The sequence below is a fragment of the Musca vetustissima genome, unplaced genomic scaffold (genome assembly GCF_032173495.1).
Source record: "Musca vetustissima isolate MV318-11 ecotype Yass unplaced genomic scaffold, APGP_CSIRO_Mvet_v1 utg2832, whole genome shotgun sequence".
NCBI lineage: Eukaryota > Metazoa > Arthropoda > Insecta > Diptera > Muscidae > Musca > Musca vetustissima.
In genome coordinates this window covers 260,087-282,369 of record NW_026880723.1, presented here as the reverse complement: position 1 = coordinate 282,369, position 22,283 = coordinate 260,087, and the positions used below count along the sequence as shown (strand labels likewise).

The following is a 22,283-nucleotide window of genomic DNA, read 5'->3' as shown; positions in this document are numbered from 1 at the left end:
CTCATTAAAATATTGGTTTTAGACCCATGTTTCTTTGGAGCAAATCCGTTTCAGACAATTTGGAGTCCATTTACAAATCTGTGAGTGTATAGCTATCGTATGAACTAGGATAAAGTCAATCGGTGAAGATCTTCCTTATTTTTTAACTTGGTTTTTGTTAATTTTTGAGCGAAGTCAATAATCCTAGTTCATATGAGAGCCAGTCATGTACTCTTTCCAACTCTTTCTAACTCTTTCTTCCCTTATGCCTTTTTTCTTATATTTATATATTTAAAGTTTTGGGTTTAATTTACTTCAAAATTTTGTTTGTGGATTTTATCCGAGATTTGTATCAGAACCTAAAATGGACTTAAACCACTTTCAAAATGAACGACTCATATATCTTTCGGCAACACTGACTCTTTTTTACTTGTTTTGATTGAAAATGCTGTACAATTTTTAATAATGGTGAGATTTAGATCACATTTTGGGGAATCATTCTTGAGGTGTTTTTACTCATAATTGATGAACAAATTATAAGTATTTCCCATATGTAATTTATATAATTTTTTAAAGTTATAAGCTACGTAGATCAATAACCATGCTACATTTGTACTCATCCAGATAATGCGCTGTAATTCATTATTATTTTTTTTTTTTTTGTATATTTTGTTTTCACGGATCTGAGCTAAATAACAAATTGCAAAGGGGTTGGGTAACTTCTAAATTAGATTCCTTTAACAAATAATCATAAACAGCTTATTTTAATATATATTCCTTTAATGTAAATATAATTTTGAGTTCCTACATCTAGTTTAAATCCGTATAGACACATTTACAAAGAACGCATGATAGTCCCTTTTTTAAATGAATTGAAGCGCAATATTTGGATGGGTACAAATGTGCCACAGTAATTGATCTATATCTCTTTTGGTGCCACTTTTAACAAGACCGCCAAAAATAGCTATATCGGAATTGAGAGTTCTTCACATTGTCTTTCCCCAATTTGAAGTTCTCTACTTTCAAGCATAGGCGTTTGGCATATGCTTCCTGGCTGATACCCCACTTTTATTTGCCTGTATTTCCAGATTCAGGTTTCCACCAGGGTTAGTTTTTATCTTATAAACTCTCTTTGATGGGAGTACCTCATTTCAACATATGCAATGAAACTGGCCTGCAATCAGTAAACATAAATCCATTTCCAGAATTCGTTTTGCATATGTTTCCCGACTGATAACACACGTTCATTTGCCTGTATTTCCAGACCCAGGATTCATTACAAGATACACTTTTACATTGTTTGCATCCTTTTATAACTAATCTTGCTTTTAATTTAACTGTACATCCATCAGGGTTAGTTTTTATTATATAAACCCAAGTTGATGGAAGTACCTTATGTCCCTTATCTAATGATAATTTTTCGTACTTTCGATAGCATCAATTAAACATTTAGGGTTTTAAACTTGACACATAAAATCGTGAGCAGCCATAACATAGTCCTCATACTTCGAGTTATGTAGCGTAAGTCGATCTCTAAAACGACTACTAATTGTAATTTTAAATTCACGGAAATCGCTCTCATTGTATACTTTTCTTCCGAAAATTCTTCAAATATGTTATGTTCCCAATCTGATTCAAAACGAATACCTTGAACATTTCTTGGTGTACTTTGTTGAATATAACACTTTCCTTTAGATATTTCTCCTCTTGATATTTCAATTTTCAACACTTCATTCATATCTTGATTTTGATAATCGCATTTGTAAGTTCTTCACTAAATTTTACATCTCTTGACAATATTACACTGTGATTTTATTCAGTATGATAGCCAATTAAATATTCCTTGCTTGCCTTTGAATCCATATTTTTTTACTGTTCTTATTTGTTTGAAAATTATGCAATTCTTTTATCAATAAAAAAAATCCGCAAGTTCTTCCAAAAAAGTTTAGTACATTTTTTGTAAAAAATACATGTATATAATAAATGCTTTATATAAACCAGTAACGAAAGTTCAGCAGACGGGGCCAACTAAATGATACCCTTCACCACGTTGGGTACATACAAGATACATACATACAAGAGATGTTAATTTCTACAATATCCTGTAGATAGAACAGACATAGAATCTTTGGAGGACCATGGAGATGGAATCGGGCGATATAAAATATATATAGATATATTTGAACCAATTAAAAAACCACATACACATAACATTCTGAATTCAAGGAAAAATTGCATGTCAAACGGGTAGACTTCGATTCGTTGGTGTACCATTTGTAAGAAATCAGGTAAAATTATGTATGGAAGCTATATATAAACACATGGACCTAATTGAGTAACCATTGCATACACCATTTGTTTTTTGTTATCACTCTATATTCAATTTAATACCATCTGCCAAATTTCGTGTAAATCGAACAAAAATAGGCCCTTCGGTGCACCATTTACATAAAATCGAACGAAAATATATATATAAGACCTTTATCAAACTCTGAACCGATTTCAACAAACCTTATCACACAAAATTGTTTCCTCAATTGCATTCGCTATGCCAAATTTTGCTCAATCGGACAAATATTGGGAGTTTGGTGTAGCATTTACAAAAAAATTCGGACGAAACAATATATGGGAGCTATATCTAAATCTGAACCGATTTTAACTAAACTTCGCAGATATCAGGCTGGACCTAATTCAGTACTTTGTGGAACATTTTGTCCCAATCGTACAAATATTGGGAGTTTGGTGTATCAATCACAAAAAATCGGACGAATCTATATATGGGAGCTATATCTAAATCTGAACCGATTTTAACAAAACTTCGCAGACATCACTCTGGACCTAATTCAGTACGCTGTGCAAAATTTTGTCCCAATTGGGCCAAATAACCAAATTTCATCCAAATCGGATCATAAATGCGACCTGTACTTTGTTCCCAAAAATACATAGGCGGACGGACATGCAGAAAGTGATTCTATGCATATTCTCAAAAGGAATCATGTGTCGATCTCGATTCCTTTTGCCTGTTGCAAACATATGCACAAAGAAGGGCATAAAAAAATTCGTGGTTAACCCAGTCAAAGGGTATAAAAAATTCGACTGGGCCAACTTATGTGCATTATTTCCGAATACAAAATTTTATTAATTTAGGTTGGAATTAAAACTCCTTACCAAAATATCCTTTCAGAAACAGAATGATGTAAAAAAACAACTAAACCAATTACATATGGTGTGCCCCTGACCTGCACAAATGACCTTAACTCTTTACAATAACAATTATCTACTTTTATTGACGGTGAGTCATTATATCACAAAAAAAAAATGTTATACATTTACTCGACCCTCTTCAAGGACTTAACATACTAACAAATCATTCAAAGTTGTCCTAAAATGTACAATACTTTTGAGCGTAAATATACCTTCAATACACACAACTTTTATTAATATTAAAATGCAAAAAAAAAGGTACTGGACATAAAGGTACATAATGTAAATTTACGTTGAACCCCATTGTACCGGGTGATTGTAAACTGACTACTATATATCGATGCTGAATCCTGTTAATTATATCTGAAGTTGAATGGTCTGATGACAACAAAAAAAAAAATAAATAAACCAATAAATATGTTAATAAATTTGTTCATAATTGTTGACGTTGTTGTTCTTAACTGGATTCCATGTTACCGCTGTTGTCACCCTCCTCCTGCCTTCCATTACTTTAGAATTTTATGGATCACAAGTAGTTTTGAGAGCAATGATTTTTTTCAGAACTCAAAAAACCTGTTTTGTTTTTGTGTTACTTCTTTTTTTATTATTATAAAATGTTCTTTATTGGAAGTTTTAAGGCTATCGTGTTATTGCCTTGTAAATGTCCATATTCAATTTCACTTTTATAGGAATATATATTGGAGAGGATATTACGCAATTTTTTTCAAGCCAATATTAGTTTTTTTGTTTGTTTGTTTCGTTTGCTTTTGGCCAGTCCCCATTGATTCTTTTTTTTTACTTTTGACATTGTTTCAAAACTGTTTGCAAAATATTTCCACTTGGCAAAAATTAAAAAAAGAAAACTGTCTCTGGGTGGAATAAAAAACGTTTATTCGGCAAATCTGCTTTTTGGCACTTACTTTGGCTGTTTTTGTCAGTGTTTTTCCAAAAATATTTATTTTTCTTCTGTTCTGTTTTTTTCTTTAAAATTATGTTTGTAGTTAAATGTTCAGAATTTTTCTGCTGGTACTGATGCACTAACATCAACTCACTCACTGGTACTCACTTATTTTTTGGGGGACATGCAACCAACCGAACCAACCGTCAATACTCTCTTGTTGGAAGCGAATTTCGACTATTTCACTTTTATTTGAATTGTAATAATTTTCGTTTCGGTGTGTTGTTTTGTTGTATCTCCTCGTTTCGTTTATTTGTTTCTTGCATTGCGCGCGCAAGCCACCACCAGCGGCAACCAACCGACCAACCACTCACTCACTCTCATTTTTATCCACATTTCATTGTTTTATTTTTGTTCTGTTCTTCTTCTCTGCGTGTCTCTCGAGTTTGTGTGTCAAAAGTTTGTTTTTAGATGACCGGAGCTGTGCTGGGGGGGGCGAATGGAAGATGGTTTGTTTATCACACAAATGTCACGTTTCAAGCAGAGATGGGATTAACAGACTTGTGTTGAATATGGTCAGGTGTGCAATTTTTTTTTTAATTTGTTTTATTTTTTTGTCAACAAGGGTACACAATTTGGGGTGATGAATTTTAAGAAGAACTTTGACAAATTTGAATTTAATTCGCATATGCAAGTTTCGCATCAGGGCGGAATAAATACAAGTTATCAACGTACGACATTTGTAAAGCCACATAGCCCAATATGCCTGATGAGCCGCTTAACCAACGGCGAAACGCGTCGCATAATGGTGGGTACGTAGGTTCTTCTCCTGGCTTTCCTTTTCATTGCAAAACTTAGATCATCAAGCTCGACTCGAAAAAAATTACTTTCAAATGACCACTGCCCTTACAAGGCAAAAAATTCAAATAACAAAAAGAAAACAATCAATTTTTATAAAATCTTTGGAATAGAAAGTAAGAGATAACCAGTAAGGAATGTAGTAAATTCGAACTGGGCCGTCTTTCTGATACCCTTCACCATATTGGATATATTGTAGATATGTAGAATATAACCGCCTTCGGTGAGCAGAGCTGAATGCTAACGGACGCGTCCACAGGTTGCGGTAGTGGGTAGCCCAATATTATTAATTGGGTAGTTGTGAATAACAAATAAACCTGTACTTTGTTTACAATTTAAAAAAAATTAAAAAAGTTATTCTATGCATATTCTCAAAAGGAACCATGTGTCTACCTCGTTTCCTTTTGCCTGTTACAAACATATGCACAAAGACATAATACCCTGCACCACAGTGTGGTGAAGGGTATAAAAAGAGGCAATTAAGCGAGATACACACAATGGTATAGGGTATCATGTCTTGAAACCCTGTACCATAGGTCGCATTTATGCTCCGAATGAGATAGAATTTGGCACAGTTGATTTATTTGTCTCAAGGACGAACCCTATTTAAATTGATGGAAATCGGTTCAGATTTAGATATAGCCACACAATTTACGAACTGCACGTTCTTGCATTTTTTAAGGTTCGATTATTGATGACATGTGTGAGAGGATAAACATCATCAAAATTTATTCCATCTGAGGAATATAAAAATATCAGACACCAAAACCACAACAATACTATTCACCACTTGGACGGTTGAAATGGAGCTCCCACTAAACATAATGGTTGATGGAGAACAGATTCCGACCAGATCGTGAAGGCATCCAAGGCGTCATTCTATAGATCGTCGATAGCGAACGTGATGAAATCTACGAAGTCATAAATGGCTACAAATACAACAAAGTCCTACTCCAACATTCTCCTGCAATTTCGGATAGTGAGAGGCTTCTTCCTAGGCAAATTCGTTCGATTCTGGCACATCTATGGGCCGTGTATACAAAAATCTCAATTCGTAACGGGAGTGCATTGTCCCCGGGATCCTAAAGAGGTGTCCCTTCTGCCAGCAAACCCCACTCATGTCGCTGACCGGCAGAACTTGGGGTACTGAAAATGTGGCTTTTTTGACAACTTATAAAGCAATATGCCGACCTATGGTTAGCAATGCGGTGCCAGTGTTGTTTTGCGAATGTAAGTGATACACAATAGATGAATATACACACCTGTTACACTGTGTCTCCTCATTATATCTTAATCGCAAACGAAGATCTGCCTGTCTATCGGCAAAATTAAAAGTTGTCGATACCTGCTTCAGTAGATCTTCATGCTCTAGAGACAAAGGACCAAAGGTAGAAGCGTGGACAGGATGTTACAACCGCCTCAATTCGTATAGGGTACGTAACACATGCCCAGGATGTGGACTAGAACCGCACGACTTACTCAGTTGTCGAGCCTTTTTCTTTATATTTCAGTTGATACAGTAACAACAATTTACTGAGGACGGAGTAGAGTGGTTAACACCAGTCCTAAACTATTACGGATATAGGCCATACAGGTTGCAACCTTCCTGGATTCCCTTTCTTGCATTTTTATTGCTACAACAACAATAATTTTCTATGGAAGGCGTTGCGTAAGTCATCAATGATAATGCTTAAGCCACTGGATGAACCCGGAATAGAGTATTTAAGAACAGTCCACAAATTTTAGTTAGCCATCCATATAGTTATAGGTTTATTTCTAATGCAATTGTAAAAAAAACATTTGAATCTCTCTTCTTTTTCTCTCTAAATTAATATCACATGTTTTTTGTTGATATTTATGCATGTATATATGTATATTTATTTTTGTTTTCCATTTAAGTAAATTCAAATACATTTTTTTATAATACTATGTATAATTTGATCCAAACTTAAAAGAAAAAAAAACTAAAAAAGAAATACCTATAAAGAAAATAAATTTTTTAAATTTAAATGATTAAATATGAAATCTTACAATTACTAATAATCAGCCTATAGCTATAAAAAATATAGTGGATGGGTGATGAAAAAGTGCTTATGCCGTGTACTCTATAGGTTCTTAATATGGTGGCGGATGCTGATATTGTGGTCCGCCCATCATATTTGGCTGATTGGGCATTTGCCGCTGCAACTGGGCCACAAGATTGGGATTTTGTTGTTGGGCAACATTTTGATTTTGTGGTTGGCCCATGCCACCCGCACCAGCATTTTGAGGACCCATACCTATAAAAAAGAGATACAAATTACATGCGATTTTTCAAAATTTCATTGATTTGATTTTTTGGTCAACATACCCTGCATTTGCATCATCTGTTGCATCCTTTGTTGTTGCTGGAATTGTTGTTGTGTGACACCGGGTTTGCCACCAGTCGATTGTTGCCTTTGATAAGGTGGCACATTACCCTGACCCATCATATTGTTCATGGTAACATTGGGTGCTTGGTTCATGTACTGTCCCCTCTGGCCAGGCATGGCTCCCTGCCCACGTTGCTGCTGTTGAGCCATAAAATCTCCGGGATTTGCACGTTGATTCATTTGGTTGAAACCGCCCATCATGTTGGCCTGTTGATTTGGTCCAGGAGTTTGGTTCATGCCCTGTTGCTGGTATTGATTGAAATTTTGGAATTGACCTGGACCACCTTGATTGACCATGCCTTGATTGACAACATTGCTGTTGCCAACGCCGCCGACTCCTACACCAACGCCCACATTTTGTTGCATCATACCGCCCGTATTGACCATGCCGCTATTGGCCTGTGCAGCCATCATATTAGGATTGCCAGTGCCAGCACCACCCATCATACCAGCATTTTGATTCATGCCCATTTGTGTATTGGCTTGTGGATTCATACCTTGTGCCGACATTTGCTGTTGCATCATGGGATTTTGACCGCCCATGCCTTGTGCTCCCATCGCAACTTGATTACCCATGCCGGGGGCAATTTGATTGGGTGCTACGCCAGCCATTTGATTCGGTGCCATGCCACGCATACCGGCTCGACCGAATTGTTGCTGTTGCATTTGTTGTTGCTGGACTGGATTTAAGCCACCCGGTTGCTGTTGCGTTGGCATGCCTTGACGTTGTTGCTGCTGTTGTTGTTGCATTGCATTGAAATTGGGATTGTTTTGATTAAATGTGGGCTGGCGTTGGCGCAACATATTTTGTAGGGCATGCTTGGGATTGTTGATTTGTGGACGTTCAAAACGATTCACTGAGTGCGAAAAAAAGAAATATTAGAAACTGAAGTTGCCAGACGTAAAAATATTCTGAGATCTAGACACTTACTTTGCTGTTGTTGCTGTGGATATTGATATTGCTGTTGGGGTTGCTGCTGTTGCATGGGATGGAATTGATTTGGTCCCTGCCATTGCTGTGCTTGAGGATTCATACCGGCCTGTTGCATTGCTTGTGGTCCGCCGGGTCCCATAAAGTTCATTTGTTGATTTTGTTGTGGGTTACCGACATTCATTTGTTGTCCCATATTACCCGGTACACCTTGCATTTGTTGTTGTTGCATCATGGCATTTGGATTCTGTTGCATCATTTGATTGGGGTTGAATTGTTGCATATTTACCTGATGAAAGATTAAGCGAAAAATTGGATACAAATGGGTTATAATTGTCCTATTAGGTGGGAAGAAGGGCGGATTACTATATAAATTTGATATTCAATTTATTCTCTATTGGCCATGGTGACCTTGATTAAAAACACATCTCGTAGCGTTGACTCAAAGTATTGCATTTAAAGCGAAAAACAATTTTTCGTATATTTAATTTCGTCGGAGACCCCACAAAATAATATTTGTTTGATCCGAATAAAATTCTATATCGATTCAGACCTATCTGTCTGTTGAAATTATGGTAGAGATATCGCGTTCTCTACCATAATTTCAGATAAAGCTTCGGAATTTGGTACACACATTGGTATTACGGGTAGGAAGTTTAGTAATGGGATATACCGTTTTAGTATAACCTCCCATACTACTATACCCCCATAATATGCGGTATTTTGGACTTGTTTTCAACCGATTTGGTTGTAATTTGTTTTTTTTTATTATATAGCAAGTCTTCTTACAAACAAGTTATATTGGTCCCCTTTTTGAGGTAGGGCCCATATCACGATACCTCCTATGTTTTGGTATTTTGGGGAACTTGGGCACCGAACTGGCTGTTATTTTATATTTGGATTCTCTCAGGACTATGTGAACCTTCTTGTATCAAACTAGCATGTGAGCGCTACTTCGTAGCAAATGTGAAATTTATTTAATAATCAATATCCAACATGATTAAAATGTCACTATCATTTAGTACCTTAAAAGAAAAAAAAACTAAAAAAGAAATACCTATAAAGAAAATAAATTTTTTAAATTTAAATGATTAAATATGAAATCTTACAATTACTAATAATCAGCCTATAGCTATAAAAAATATAGTGGATGGGTGATGAAAAAGTGCTTATGCCGTGTACTCTATAGGTTCTTAATATGGTGGCGGATGCTGATATTGTGGTCCGCCCATCATATTTGGCTGATTGGGCATTTGCCGCTGCAACTGGGCCACAAGATTGGGATTTTGTTGTTGGGCAACATTTTGATTTTGTGGTTGGCCCATGCCACCCGCACCAGCATTTTGAGGACCCATACCTATAAAAAAGAGATACAAATTACATTCATCGATTTGATTTTTTGGTCAACGTACCCTGCATTTGCATCATCTGTTGCATCCTTTGTTGTTGCTGGAATTGTTGTTGTGTGACACCGGGTTTGCCACCAGTCGATTGTTGCCTTTGATAAGGTGGCACATTACCCTGACCCATCATATTGTTCATGGTAACATTGGGTGCTTGGTTCATGTACTGTCCCCTCTGGCCAGGCATGGCTCCCTGCCCACGTTGCTGCTGTTGAGCCATAAAATCTCCGGGATTTGCACGTTGATTCATTTGGTTGAAACCGCCCATCATGTTGGCCTGTTGATTTGGTCCAGGAGTTTGGTTCATGCCCTGTTGCTGGTATTGATTGAAATTTTGGAATTGACCTGGACCACCTTGATTGACCATGCCTTGATTGACAACATTGCTGTTGCCAACGCCGCCGACTCCTACACCAACGCCCACATTTTGTTGCATCATACCGCCCGTATTGACCATGCCGCTATTGGCCTGTGCAGCCATCATATTAGGATTGCCAGTGCCAGCACCACCCATCATACCAGCATTTTGATTCATGCCCATTTGTGTATTGGCTTGTGGATTCATACCTTGTGCCGACATTTGCTGTTGCATCATGGGATTTTGACCGCCCATGCCTTGTGCTCCCATCGCAACTTGATTACCCATGCCGGGGGCAATTTGATTGGGTGCTACGCCAGCCATTTGATTCGGTGCCATGCCACGCATACCGGCTCGACCGAATTGTTGCTGTTGCATTTGTTGTTGCTGGACTGGATTTAAGCCACCCGGTTGCTGTTGCGTTGGCATGCCTTGACGTTGTTGCTGCTGTTGTTGTTGCATTGCATTGAAATTGGGATTGTTTTGATTAAATGTGGGCTGGCGTTGGCGCAACATATTTTGTAGGGCATGCTTGGGATTGTTGATTTGTGGACGTTCAAAACGATTCACTGAGTGCGAAAAAAAGAAATATTAGAAACTGAAGTTGCCAGACGTAAAAATATTCTGAGATCTAGACACTTACTTTGCTGTTGTTGCTGTGGATATTGATATTGCTGTTGGGGTTGCTGCTGTTGCATGGGATGGAATTGATTTGGTCCCTGCCATTGCTGTGCTTGAGGATTCATACCGGCCTGTTGCATTGCTTGTGGTCCGCCGGGTCCCATAAAGTTCATTTGTTGATTTTGTTGTGGGTTACCGACATTCATTTGTTGTCCCATATTACCCGGTACACCTTGCATTTGTTGTTGTTGCATCATGGCATTTGGATTCTGTTGCATCATTTGATTGGGGTTGAATTGTTGCATATTTACCTGATGAAAGATTAAGCGAAAAATTGGATACAAATGGATTATAACTGTCCTATTAGGTGGGAAGAAGGGCGGATTACTATATAAATTTGATATTCAATTTATTCTCTATAGGCCATGGTGACCTTGATTAAAAACACATCTCGTAGCGTTGGCTCAAAGTATTGCATTTAAAGCGGAAAACAATTTTTCGTATATTTAATTTCGTCGGAGACCCCACAAAATAATATTTGTTTGATCTGAATAAAATTCTATATCGATTCAGTCCTATCTGTCTGTTGAAATTATGGTAGAGATATTGCGTTCTCTACCATAATTTCAGATAGAGCTTCGGAATTTGGTACACACATTGGTATTACGGGTAGGAAGTTTAGTAATGGGATATACCGTTTTAGTATAACCTCCCATACTACGATACCCCCATAATATGCGGTATTTTGGGAATGTTTTCAACCGATTTGGTTGTAATTTGGTTTTTTATTACTTAGCAAGTCTTCTTACAAACAAGTTATATTGGTCCCCTTTTTGAGGTAGGGCCCATATCACGATACCTCCTATGTTTTGGTATTTTGGGGAACTTGGGCACCGAACTGGCTGTTATTTTATATTTGGATTCTCTCAGGACTATGTGAACATTTTTGTATCAAACTAGTATGTGAGCGCTACTTCGTAGCAAATGTGAAATTTATTTAATAATCAATATCCAACATGATTAAAATGTCACTATCATTTAGTACCTAAGTTCTCTTATTGTACGTATTTCCAGAACTATCGCCATGTCTCAACACTACACTACATACCAACTACCATTGAGGTATGTTGGTAGTTTGGGAAATTCGTACTTATGTGTACTAAATTTGGTACAATTTGGGTGAAACAATAGAACTGGAATCCAGAAATTTCGAGTTAGGATTACTGTTGGGGTATATAGGATGTTTTGGGAATTTCTACTAATGTGTACTAAATGGTACTAAATTTGGTACAATTTGGATTTAGGATAAACCGATGCGCTGGAATTCTGAAATTGGGCAATAAGATTTCTATTGAATTGTATGATATAGGTAGCAACGGAAATTTGTACTTATGTTTACTAAATGGTACTAAATTTGATACAATTTAGATTTAGTTGATCCGATAAAGCTGGAATTCTGAAATTCGGAAATAAAATTACTGTTGGAAGTGTAGGATTGGGGTATGGATGTAGTTCTGGAAATTTGTATCTCTTGGTACTAAATGACACTAAATTTCGATAATATTTTGGATTTATGTGAACCAACAGAGCTGGAATCCTGATGTGCGTGTGTCGTGTTGGAAATTCGTACTTATGTGTACTAAATTTGGTACTATTTGAATTTAGGGTGCACCGATAGAGCTAGAATTCTAAAATTTGCAGTTAGCATCGCAAGGGGGGATTTGGAAATTTCTACTAATGTGTACTAAATGGTACGAAATTTGGTACAATTTGGATTTAGAGTAAACCAATAACGCTGGAATTCTGAAATTGGGCAATAAGATTACTATTGAATTGTATGATGTAGGTAGCAACGGAAATTTGTGCTTATGTGTACTAAATTTGATACAAATTGAATTTAGTTGATCCGATAGAGCTGGAATTCTGAAATTTGGAATTAATATTACTGTTGGCAGTGTAGGATTGGGGGTATGGATGTAGTTCTGGAAATTTGTACTTATTTGTACTAAATGGTACTAAATTTAATACAATTAGAATTTAGGTGAACCGATAGAGCTGGAATTATGAAATTTGAAATTAAGATTGGGGTATGTGGGAAATTTTGGAAATTCCTACTTATGATTGTTTAGGTAGATAGTTATGGAAATTTATATTAATGTGTACTAAATGGTATTAAATTTGGATTTCGGTAATGTTATATGAAATTTGGATATTTTAGAAATATGTATTACAAGAGTACACAGGGTAATGAATGATACCAACATTCTACAATTCAGTAATAATCTTATTTCCAAATTTCAGTGTTCCAGTTCTAATGGTTCCCCCAAATCCAAATTGTAACAGCTATAGTACGATTTAGTACAATCCTACGGTAATACTAAGTTCAAATTTCAGTTCAAAAAAGACACATCCGCAATTTTTTTACAACGAAAGCACACATTTCTAATTTTACCATTGTAAAATATGGCGGATGCATCTTTTTTGAACACCTGTTTCTATATGAAGGAGTAGCCAAATCGAAGCAATATTTAACATGTGTTCATAACAGAGATGGTAGTTTCCAAAACACTTAACTTTTTTCTGTTTATAACGCGCTTTTTGTGCTAGGGTAAGAATTTTCCGAACTGCCTTCGTACACTCCATCAATGACCCCCAATCTAGCTCCACCGGTTCTCCAAATACAAATGATACCATATTTAGTAGTTTTTCTAAAAAACCATCCTTATCTGACACCTTTGGACGTTGGCGTTCATAACGACGTTTTTATTTATTTTTTTACTTACATTTCCACTCATCTGCATATTCATTTGCATTTGTCCCATTTGCTGTTGGGGATTCATTGTCTGTTGGGCTTGCTGTGGAACCTGTTGTTGCGGCACCTGTTGTTGTTGCTGCTGCTGTTGTTGTTGCTGTTGTTGAGCCATTTGTTGTTGCTGTTGCGGCACCTGCTGTTGTTGCTGAGGTATGGCCTGTTGCTGTTGTTGTGGTATATTTTGTTGCTGTTGTCCTGGCACTTGTTGTGCCCCCTGTCCAACTACTTGTGGTCCCGTTATTTGTGGTGTTTGTTGAGCACTGGCAGCTGGTGCATTTTTCGGTTGTTTAGGTTTACGTTTACGTGTGGTACCCTTACCACGACCACGACCCGTAACTACAGCACTGGGCGATTGATCCACCGATGATGGTGTGTCAGCTTTCATTTCATCCTTCTGTAAGAAAGGTGGAGTTGGTGTCTTTTTTTTGCGTAGGAAGCAAATTGGGAACACACAAATACACACAAAAAATAAATAAAAAAAGGAACAAAAATAACAAAATAAATTCAAATGTTCAAATAAAAGCAACAAAATCAGAGCACATCAATTCGCAAATTGTTTTCAATGATTACAAAAATAAGTTATTCTAAGAGCTACTTTAACGAAATTAAAAAAATCGAAAAGTTGGTTTAAACTTTTTTTTACATCAATCAGATCTAAAATTATATTGGGAAAAATTCTTGCATTTTAAAATAAACGCATTTTTCGTATTGAAATTAAAGAGAATTCCATAATAAACTTTTCGTTCGCGGTGAGTATCCAAAAATAATAGACAACTATTTCATTGAAAAAAATCATTGAAAACAATTCTAATAAAGAAATATATACAAATAAAAAAATAAATCAGAAAAAAATGAAAACAACTACCACAGGTACCACAGGAACTGGTTCGACCTCTTCGGGAGGCAACGGCAGTGGTTCATAATAATACGAACTTGGTTTCACCAAACTGTGTGTATGGTATTTGAGATTTCGATGTGCTTCTTCATAGGTCAGCGGTTTACGTTCCAATTTAACGGCACCGAACCAAACCCACGATAATGGTGCCGGATTCTTATGACCCTCCAGGATATCCCAAACAGATATGCGCTGTTTTTCCGATGTACGCATAAGTCTTTTATCCATGTCATTGATTTTATTGCCCTTTTGATCTAAGGCTGCTGGTTCACATAATATAACCTAAAAATGGTACGTAATCATCATCTGTAAATACTAAATTCATTCTATTTTAATTTAAATAAATGTTTACCTCTATTGGTTGTTTATACAAGGGCAATAGTTGCCGAATTACTTTAATCGATGCATTATTCTTTTCGCCAATTTCTTTTTTTAATTTCTTCATTAGATTCGAGTATAAACGTTCGTCGCGTTCAGATTGTCCATCGGAGACCAATGTGGAATGTACTAAGGTGGTTAACATATCCACCACCGTGGTGAAAAGTTCTCTGTTTCAAAACGAGATCAATATTAATTGTATTTTATTTATAATTATTTAAAATTACTATACCTGTTGTTACTCAGATCAATGACTCCCTGGCATACGAGCTGCACCAACAATATTGCCCAATCGGTTATGGAAGTACTATTCTTTTGTATGGAATCAAACATACCGCCGACCAAGGAAAAACGTAATTGCAAGGCATCAAGCATTTCTTCACGACCCTGCGGATCATCCACCCCGCCCATTGTGTCAAACTAAACAAAAATGTCATTACAATTCGAATTCATTTCGGGGGAGACAATAAACCCACCTCTGCATACGATTGCAAACACTGCGATAACTGAGAGTGCAATGAAACCAACAGACTCTCCTTATACTCATCCTGACCCTTGAGACAGGTTAAAATTAAACCCAAAAATGGTTGATAGTTAAGTGGCATTTTCTTGTTGCGTGAACTGCCGTTGGAGCCATTGCTGTAACTACTACTGGCACTGCCGCAGCTATTGCTTTTCTCCCTTTCATCACCGCTGCAGGAGCTGTTGTTATCCGCCTTGGATGTTTTCGAAAAATAGTTCATGCTTTCCAATACTTGGCCTGCCACACGTAATATACGACCCTGCACAGCAGGCGTTAGTTTCGATACCAATGGAGCCACAAGCCATGTTGACGGCTTTGGTCGATATTCTGTTTTGCCACCGGTACCGGTTGCCACTTCTTCCATCAGGAATACATCAATGGCGGCCCGGGCTACCGTATCCAACCATTCCGAGGCATTATTCATACTCTGCTTATGCATCAGTTGTAAATCCAGCCAGGATATGCGCAATGTCCATTGACCCAGATTCTCCAAAATTCGTACAATCATTGAACGTTGATCCAGTTCGGAAATGATATTATATTCAGCCTCTGAATAACAAATCATGTGCAGTATTGATTGTGATTGTTTGGGTAAGAGCATATCGTCGACAACCATATCACAAAGTTTATCGGCATTCTTGAGGCAGCGCTCCAAAACGTGTTCTTGGGCACAGATTTGTTTGAGCACATGTTGGGCGAATTCCAATAGCGATATTTGTTCCCCGCCAGGACCCTGGTTGGCATTTAGGGGGGTCGTTGAAAGCGGTTGTGACATATCATGATCGTGATCGCCAGTTAGATTATTTAAATCACTTGTACCCAATATTTGACTTATATCCACCGGCCGATCATTACTTTTGGGTGTGCTTCCCGGATGGACGGGCGTATTAAAGCCACTACCACGTTTTCCGCTCGAACCGCCACCACCTCCACCACCACCAGCGCCACCTCCACTGCCAAAGGCACCCGCCGTTGAACTGTTACCAGCCATAGCGGGAGTTTTAAGGGCAGTAGTATCGACAACGATTAGAATTGCTTTCAGTACAGCTAATACCGCTTCAAGGGGTATATTTTTATGGGCCGCTATGAGAAGATGACGATCACAACTTAATTTAATGTTGGATGAACTGCTAACGGCATTCAATGGATTGGGCGAAGTGCTAACCGAATACATGCCCGGTTGGGGAATTTCAATTGTTTTAAAAAGTTTCAAAACTAAATGACATGTAAGACGAGCTCCTGCAAACAGATAGATATCGTATGTAATATAATATAAAAAGTATAATAACTTCATTCTAGTCTCAATTTTATACGCTGTGCAAAATTTCGTGTCAATCGGACAAATATTAAGAGTTTGGTGCTCCATTTACATAAAATCTGACGAAAATATATATGGTAACTATATCTAAATCTGAACCGATTTTTACGAAACTTAGCACACATCATTCTAGACTCAATTCAGTACGCTATGTCAAACCGAAAGATATAAAGGGCTTTGGTACACTATTTACATTAAATCTCATTCCACCCGCAACACACAATTGCAAATTCCTCGTTTTACCTCTTTAATGTTTGAACGATCATTTACGGTAAGAGTTGCCCGTCTCTGGAACCAACTTCCTTCATTTTTGCGTATATTTTCGTACCCTGCTACAATTTTTTTAAAAAAAGTATATTGCGTTTGCTGTAAATCAAGATTGATCTACATTTTACAAAAGGATGTTTAAATTGTAAATTATAGTAGTTCTTTGCATTGATTTGAACTGATTATTACATAATGTTTTTGTAAATTATTATAATTGGGGAACCAGCTAATTGTTATCAATATTGTTAAGTTTTTATTATTGCTACTGATTGAATTTCTTATATTGTTGCTATATATATTAGTATTTATGGTAATGAAATTATTAGGCTGGTAACAGCTTTTGCATTGCTTTGTATGAAATAACATAAAATAAATAAAATAAATAAATCGGACGAAAATATATATGGGAGCTATATCTAAATCTGAACCGATTTTTACAAAACTTATCACACATCATTCTAGACTCAATTCAGTACGTTATGCCAAATTTTGTGCAAATCGAAAGATATATAGTGGCTTTGGTACACTATTTACATAAAATCGGACGAAAATATATAGGGGAGAATACAACAAATTAAAAATATATCTCTTTCGACTTACCCGATTCCGCTTCGGCTGTTATTTCTCCACAGCCATCTGGATAAGCATTGGCCAATGTTGGCAGTGCAAAATTTAATACAAAATCCGCCAATGAAAAACAATGTCGCGCCACCAAAATGCAAATGAACACGGCTAACGAGTTGTGTATTTTACTATTTTGTATATCGATTTGACATAGATGAGGATAACGCGTTTTCTTCATGGCATTACAAATGCTTTGCAGGGCAGCTATCCATTCCTCGGACAAAGCATTACAGCCAGCCGTCAATTCAGCACAAGCAATTGCTATATCATTCAGACGATCATTATCGGTTTCATGGCAAATGGCAAAAATGGCATTTGATACAAAGCTATAGATGTTTGCTGGAGATTCGTGCAGCTGCCTCAACCACACCGGATCAATTTTACCTCCTCTCTTGGGTGATGTGAAGAATTCTTGCATAAATTGGGCATTATACGTTTGTGGCACCATACCCAATTGTTCCGGTTGATTGATGATATCTTTAAATTTCTTAATATTGGAAATTTGTAAGAAAAATTCAGCTTCCTGATCTTTGGAACGCAACAGGTGACAGGCTTCGTAGAGATCATTTAAATATGCCAAAATACAACGTTCAGCCGAACTACATTCAGCGGGATTAGTTACATGTTTTATGATGCGACACAAGCCCTCGAACACCGAGATTGTTTGTTCGGGTGACAACAGCAAACAGCTGTGATAACGTCTCAATATGCCAACAATATACAAACCCAATGAGGTTGTATAGCTGCGTATCATATTTGATTTTTTTGCCTGCAATTGATTTTCCACTTCGGGTAGCTCCTTTAGAATCTGATCGCAAAGCTCCAAAAGACTGTGAATGTTCAAAGCCATTTCCATCAAATCGAATAGGAAGGCAACATGCTCCTGTACCGGTAAGTAGTTGTTGCTTCCCACAGCAAAGCCATTCAATTGTTCCAAAACGGTGGCAGCACACTGCGATGTCACCACATGTTGATCAAAGTAGGCCATATTCTGGCATTTGCTGGTTGTTGCTTCAAAATTAAATTCATTGCGCGAATGTTTCTTTACCTTTCCGCCCTCGGCTACATCAATACTAAATTTTTTAGTAAATAATTTACAAATTTCCTTGGACATTTTCTTGACCGCATGTTTCTTCTCGTCGCGTTCCTTGCCCACGCCAAACAGTAGAATATACCTCTGATTCGACTCACTACTGTAGGACATTGAGGGGTCGTCTTGAGGTATGGGAAAATGTTTAGTATAGATGTAATGGCGCGAAATTGAATTACCACCACTGTTGCTGCTATTGTGCTCGGGAATTTTGGGGCTGTCTGGAGCCTGCACCTGACCCTTTTCTTTAATGTTTTGCAATATTTTTTCCAAATCATCATCGACATTGGAATCATCATATTCATTGTGTTTGAAATCCAAACCACTTGTAAAATCATCATCGAAGCCCTGGTTAGCAGGCGGTGGAGTTGCAGGTTTATTGGAAACCGGGCCAGAAACACTATTCGTCACCTTGTTACTGAGATTATTGCTACCCATGCCATTTGCACCTTCCAAAAGATCACCGCGAGATATTAGGGTGTACATATAGGCATTGTGGGAAAACACGTCGTGACGTATAAGGGCACTAAACAAATGTACCAAATTTGTGAATTGAGTACGATTTGCGGTGCTGCCATTTTCATCGAGTACCGGGGCATCGTGATCTAGGAAATTCATCAGAACTGATTGAAATACCGGCAAGCCGCCAATTAAACCGGCGCCAGAAGCAATCGAGTCTTTGTCATCGTTGGGATTGGTGCCATTACCCTGGCCATTGTTAACATCTTCCGGCGAGGGTGTTGTAACTTCAATTTGACGTTTGTCCAATAAAATGGCCACTACAATGGCGCGATGTTCACCCCATCTGTAATAAAGGTAAACAATTAGATTTTTGTTTATTTTCGAAGTAACTGTAAGTGTAACTGTGTGTTGTCCTTTGTTACCAAACTTAATATTCATGTTAGCCATTCTAATGATTTGTTTTTCACACTTACCTCTGACTCGATACCGCCCATTCACATAAAATCTTCACAGTATTCCCATCCACGGTTTGGGCATCATACTCTTGGCGTATCTCTTTCATTTCACCATTTGCGCCCACCTCACGTCGCACACTTACAAATGGTTGAAATATATTTGCATACAGTGTGTCGATGGAATTATTTTGATCCATCAAATCAAAACAGTGCGTATCCAAATAATCGAGAATCGTCAGAACATGGGTATAAGAATTCTTATTAGCATTTTGCCATTTTTCAGCAAACCAACGATTCTCGGCATGTTTGGAACGTAAAATTATTTCCGATTCTATTGCACGTAATTGTCGACGTACTTCATTGTTGGTCAAGGGGCATTTCGATGGCATTGGCAGGGAAGATGGTGCCAACGGCAAATGATCCAGGGGGCTACCACACAAAGAGGCAGGTGCACGATTTTCTCCTATGCCACACCAGACCATTGCCGCTGGACACTCGATTGTGACGATTTGTAAAATGCTACTCAAACACAAAACTATGTCACGATGATGTGGGCATGTCAGATATTCATTTAAGGCCACTTCATATGGGTCTAATGGTGTCTTCTTATTCTTGTTATCACCCTCATCAATGTCATCCACCTCCATTGGAGTTACACCTTGCAATGCGAGTAAAGGTTTCGGCTGTTGGTGATTTTGCTGCTGCTGATCTATAACACCATTTAACAAATTCGTTAGCTTTTTGGCAACAATATAGGCCATTTTACGACACAATCTCTCGGATTGGACAAAGTCGTGCATGTACTGCAGGGCAAATGTTAAAATGAGTTTCTTGAGGGATTCATCAAAACTAGACTGAGTACGCATCTTATCCAAAAGTTCTAATATCCAATTTAGGAAATCTTGTCTATCCAACAGCTGTTCCTCGTGCATATATTTGGCCAGCTGGGCACAATAATTCCAATATTTCAAGGCATTACGGCTATCTTCAAAATTGCTACCACTGCCCGATATGGTGGAACCTGAAGCTGGCATATTATTGCTACCGGACATGACGCTAGAATTGCTTGAACAGCCAACCATGGAAGAACTGTTATTACTCATTGGTCCCATCGATGTTCCAGTGGACGATTGGTTATTGGCTGGACTTAGCATAGGCACAGGACTTGCCATTGAATGTACAGCCGCAGTCATTGAGTTGGGTGTGTGGACATTTGAATTTGCCGTTTGTTGTCCATTACTATTGGCATGGGTAGTGGGAGCACCATAGCCACTCATTAATGCTCTTTCCGAGGGGGTACCTAAAGTAAAAACAATGTTCGTTATCTTCTGGTGGGTACCTATTAAAAATTGAGTATGGATACTTACACTTCTCACTCAAGTGATAGTACTCCTGTAGTTTGGGTAGTAAATCTTTCATAAACTTGATCATTATACCCGTCCATTCTGCAACGGGATCAACTAAGTTCCTCTTTTTATTTTTCGATTCAGAGACACTTGCCGTATAGGCGGCACTCAGTTTAATGTACCATGTAGCTCTCTGCATATTCACCTGATGATCGCACAGTGTAATTAGTATCTCCTCCTTCTTATTAAACGATGGTGCCTTCTTGGCCAAACTCAGCAATGGTTTGTTGCCAGCCAAATCCTTAAACCATGCATCCAATGCAGTTTTTGTGCGCGGTGACACCGGCCAAAAATTCTCCTTGATATTGACTTGCTGCTTCTTACGCACCGTATCTTGCAGGGTCATCAACTCCTCCTTTTTAGCCAAGATGGCATTGAAAAAGGAGGCCACCTTACTGGCATTGACATTCGACGTATGGGCTGTGCCAAATTCATCCGAAAGTGGTGGCATAGTTGCGAATCCATGTTTAACATTGGATGGTGTCAATTCATCTTCGCGTTGTCGGGCATCTTGTGGGTATACATCTGGTGGCCCCAGTGCCCGCTTTAGGGGCCGTTTTTCTTGTAGCAAAAGCATTATGCGAGGATTGGAACCTCAAATGCCTATTTTACGGTGATTTTTATTCGTGTTATTTTAAAATTATTTTCTTGATTTCAAGAAAATCTTCCACTTTCCGAAAATCTTTCTCTAACCGAACCGAACGAATAAAAAAACGTCCCAAATACTGCGACGAGAGAATGACTGATAAATAATGAAGACGAAACAAAATGGCCGAGAACAACCGATTGTTTACGAATGACTGTGATGCATAATGGCGAAACAACAAAGAGAAATGGAAGAAACAAAAATCAGCTGATCATATTATGGTTACGGTAAAATAAACGACGGGAACTATTTCTAGTTTAATTTGGATTTAGTTTGTTGAACAGAACTTTCTACGCGAACAGTTCTTTTAATTCAACTCTTTGTGGCCTAACAAAATGTTTAGAGCTTATATTAAATATCAAAAGAAAAATCTAAAAAATTAAAATTGATGGTAATGTTATGAGATTTTTAATATAGAAACAATCGTGTGTACAGTACTAATTTGTATATACAGTCCAAATTATTTTAATCGCTTCGTAATCGAATTGTACAAATACTGTCATCTGAATGATTTTGGATTTTTCTAAAAATGAATATAGAGAATAATTAAATCTGTGAATAGAAAATTGTTCTTTTCTGAATTTTTGATTTTTGGCCGAAGATCCAGCTTTAACCTGGTTAAAGCTGATGGACTACTTGAGACGCTGTTGCTATCAAAATTTGTGTGAAATTATAAAATTGTGTGGACCTTACTATCGATTCAAATAAAGATATCGTGAATGTTATGGTTTAACTTTTCTATAA

General features: G+C 37.5%; 1 protein-coding gene across 1 annotated transcript; it reads right to left on the bottom strand.

The window, feature by feature from the left end:
* Positions 1-7,054: 7,054 nt before the first annotated feature.
* LOC133326526 (mediator of RNA polymerase II transcription subunit 12) lies at positions 7,055-21,503 on the bottom strand. The gene is made up of 15 exons (XM_061535145.1): positions 20,855-21,503; positions 19,506-20,769; positions 17,457-19,375; positions 15,225-16,510; positions 14,981-15,168; positions 14,723-14,918; positions 14,341-14,652; positions 13,609-13,893; positions 13,447-13,560; positions 10,686-10,974; positions 9,694-10,611; positions 9,553-9,638; positions 8,282-8,570; positions 7,290-8,207; positions 7,055-7,218 (listed from the first exon to the last, which is right to left on the bottom strand). The coding sequence occupies exons 1-15, from the start codon at positions 21,468-21,470 to the stop codon at positions 7,055-7,057; spliced, it is 8,844 nt and encodes a 2,947-aa protein (XP_061391129.1). The 5' UTR covers positions 21,471-21,503.
* Positions 21,504-22,283: the final 780 nt, after the last annotated feature.

Excerpts from the sequence above, each read along its gene's own strand:
- LOC133326526 (XM_061535145.1), bottom strand. The coding sequence starts at position 21,470 with ATGCTTTTGCTACAAGAAAAACGGCCCCTAAAGCGGGCACTGGGGCCA. Across the intron at positions 19,376-19,505 it reads TGGGCGGTATCGAGTCAGAG|ATGGGGTGAACATCGCGCCA; the intron begins GTAAGTGTGAAA and ends CCTTTATTACAG. Across the intron at positions 7,219-7,289 it reads ACAGATGATGCAAATGCAGG|GTATGGGTCCTCAAAATGCT; the intron begins GTATGTTGACCA and ends TCTTTTTTATAG.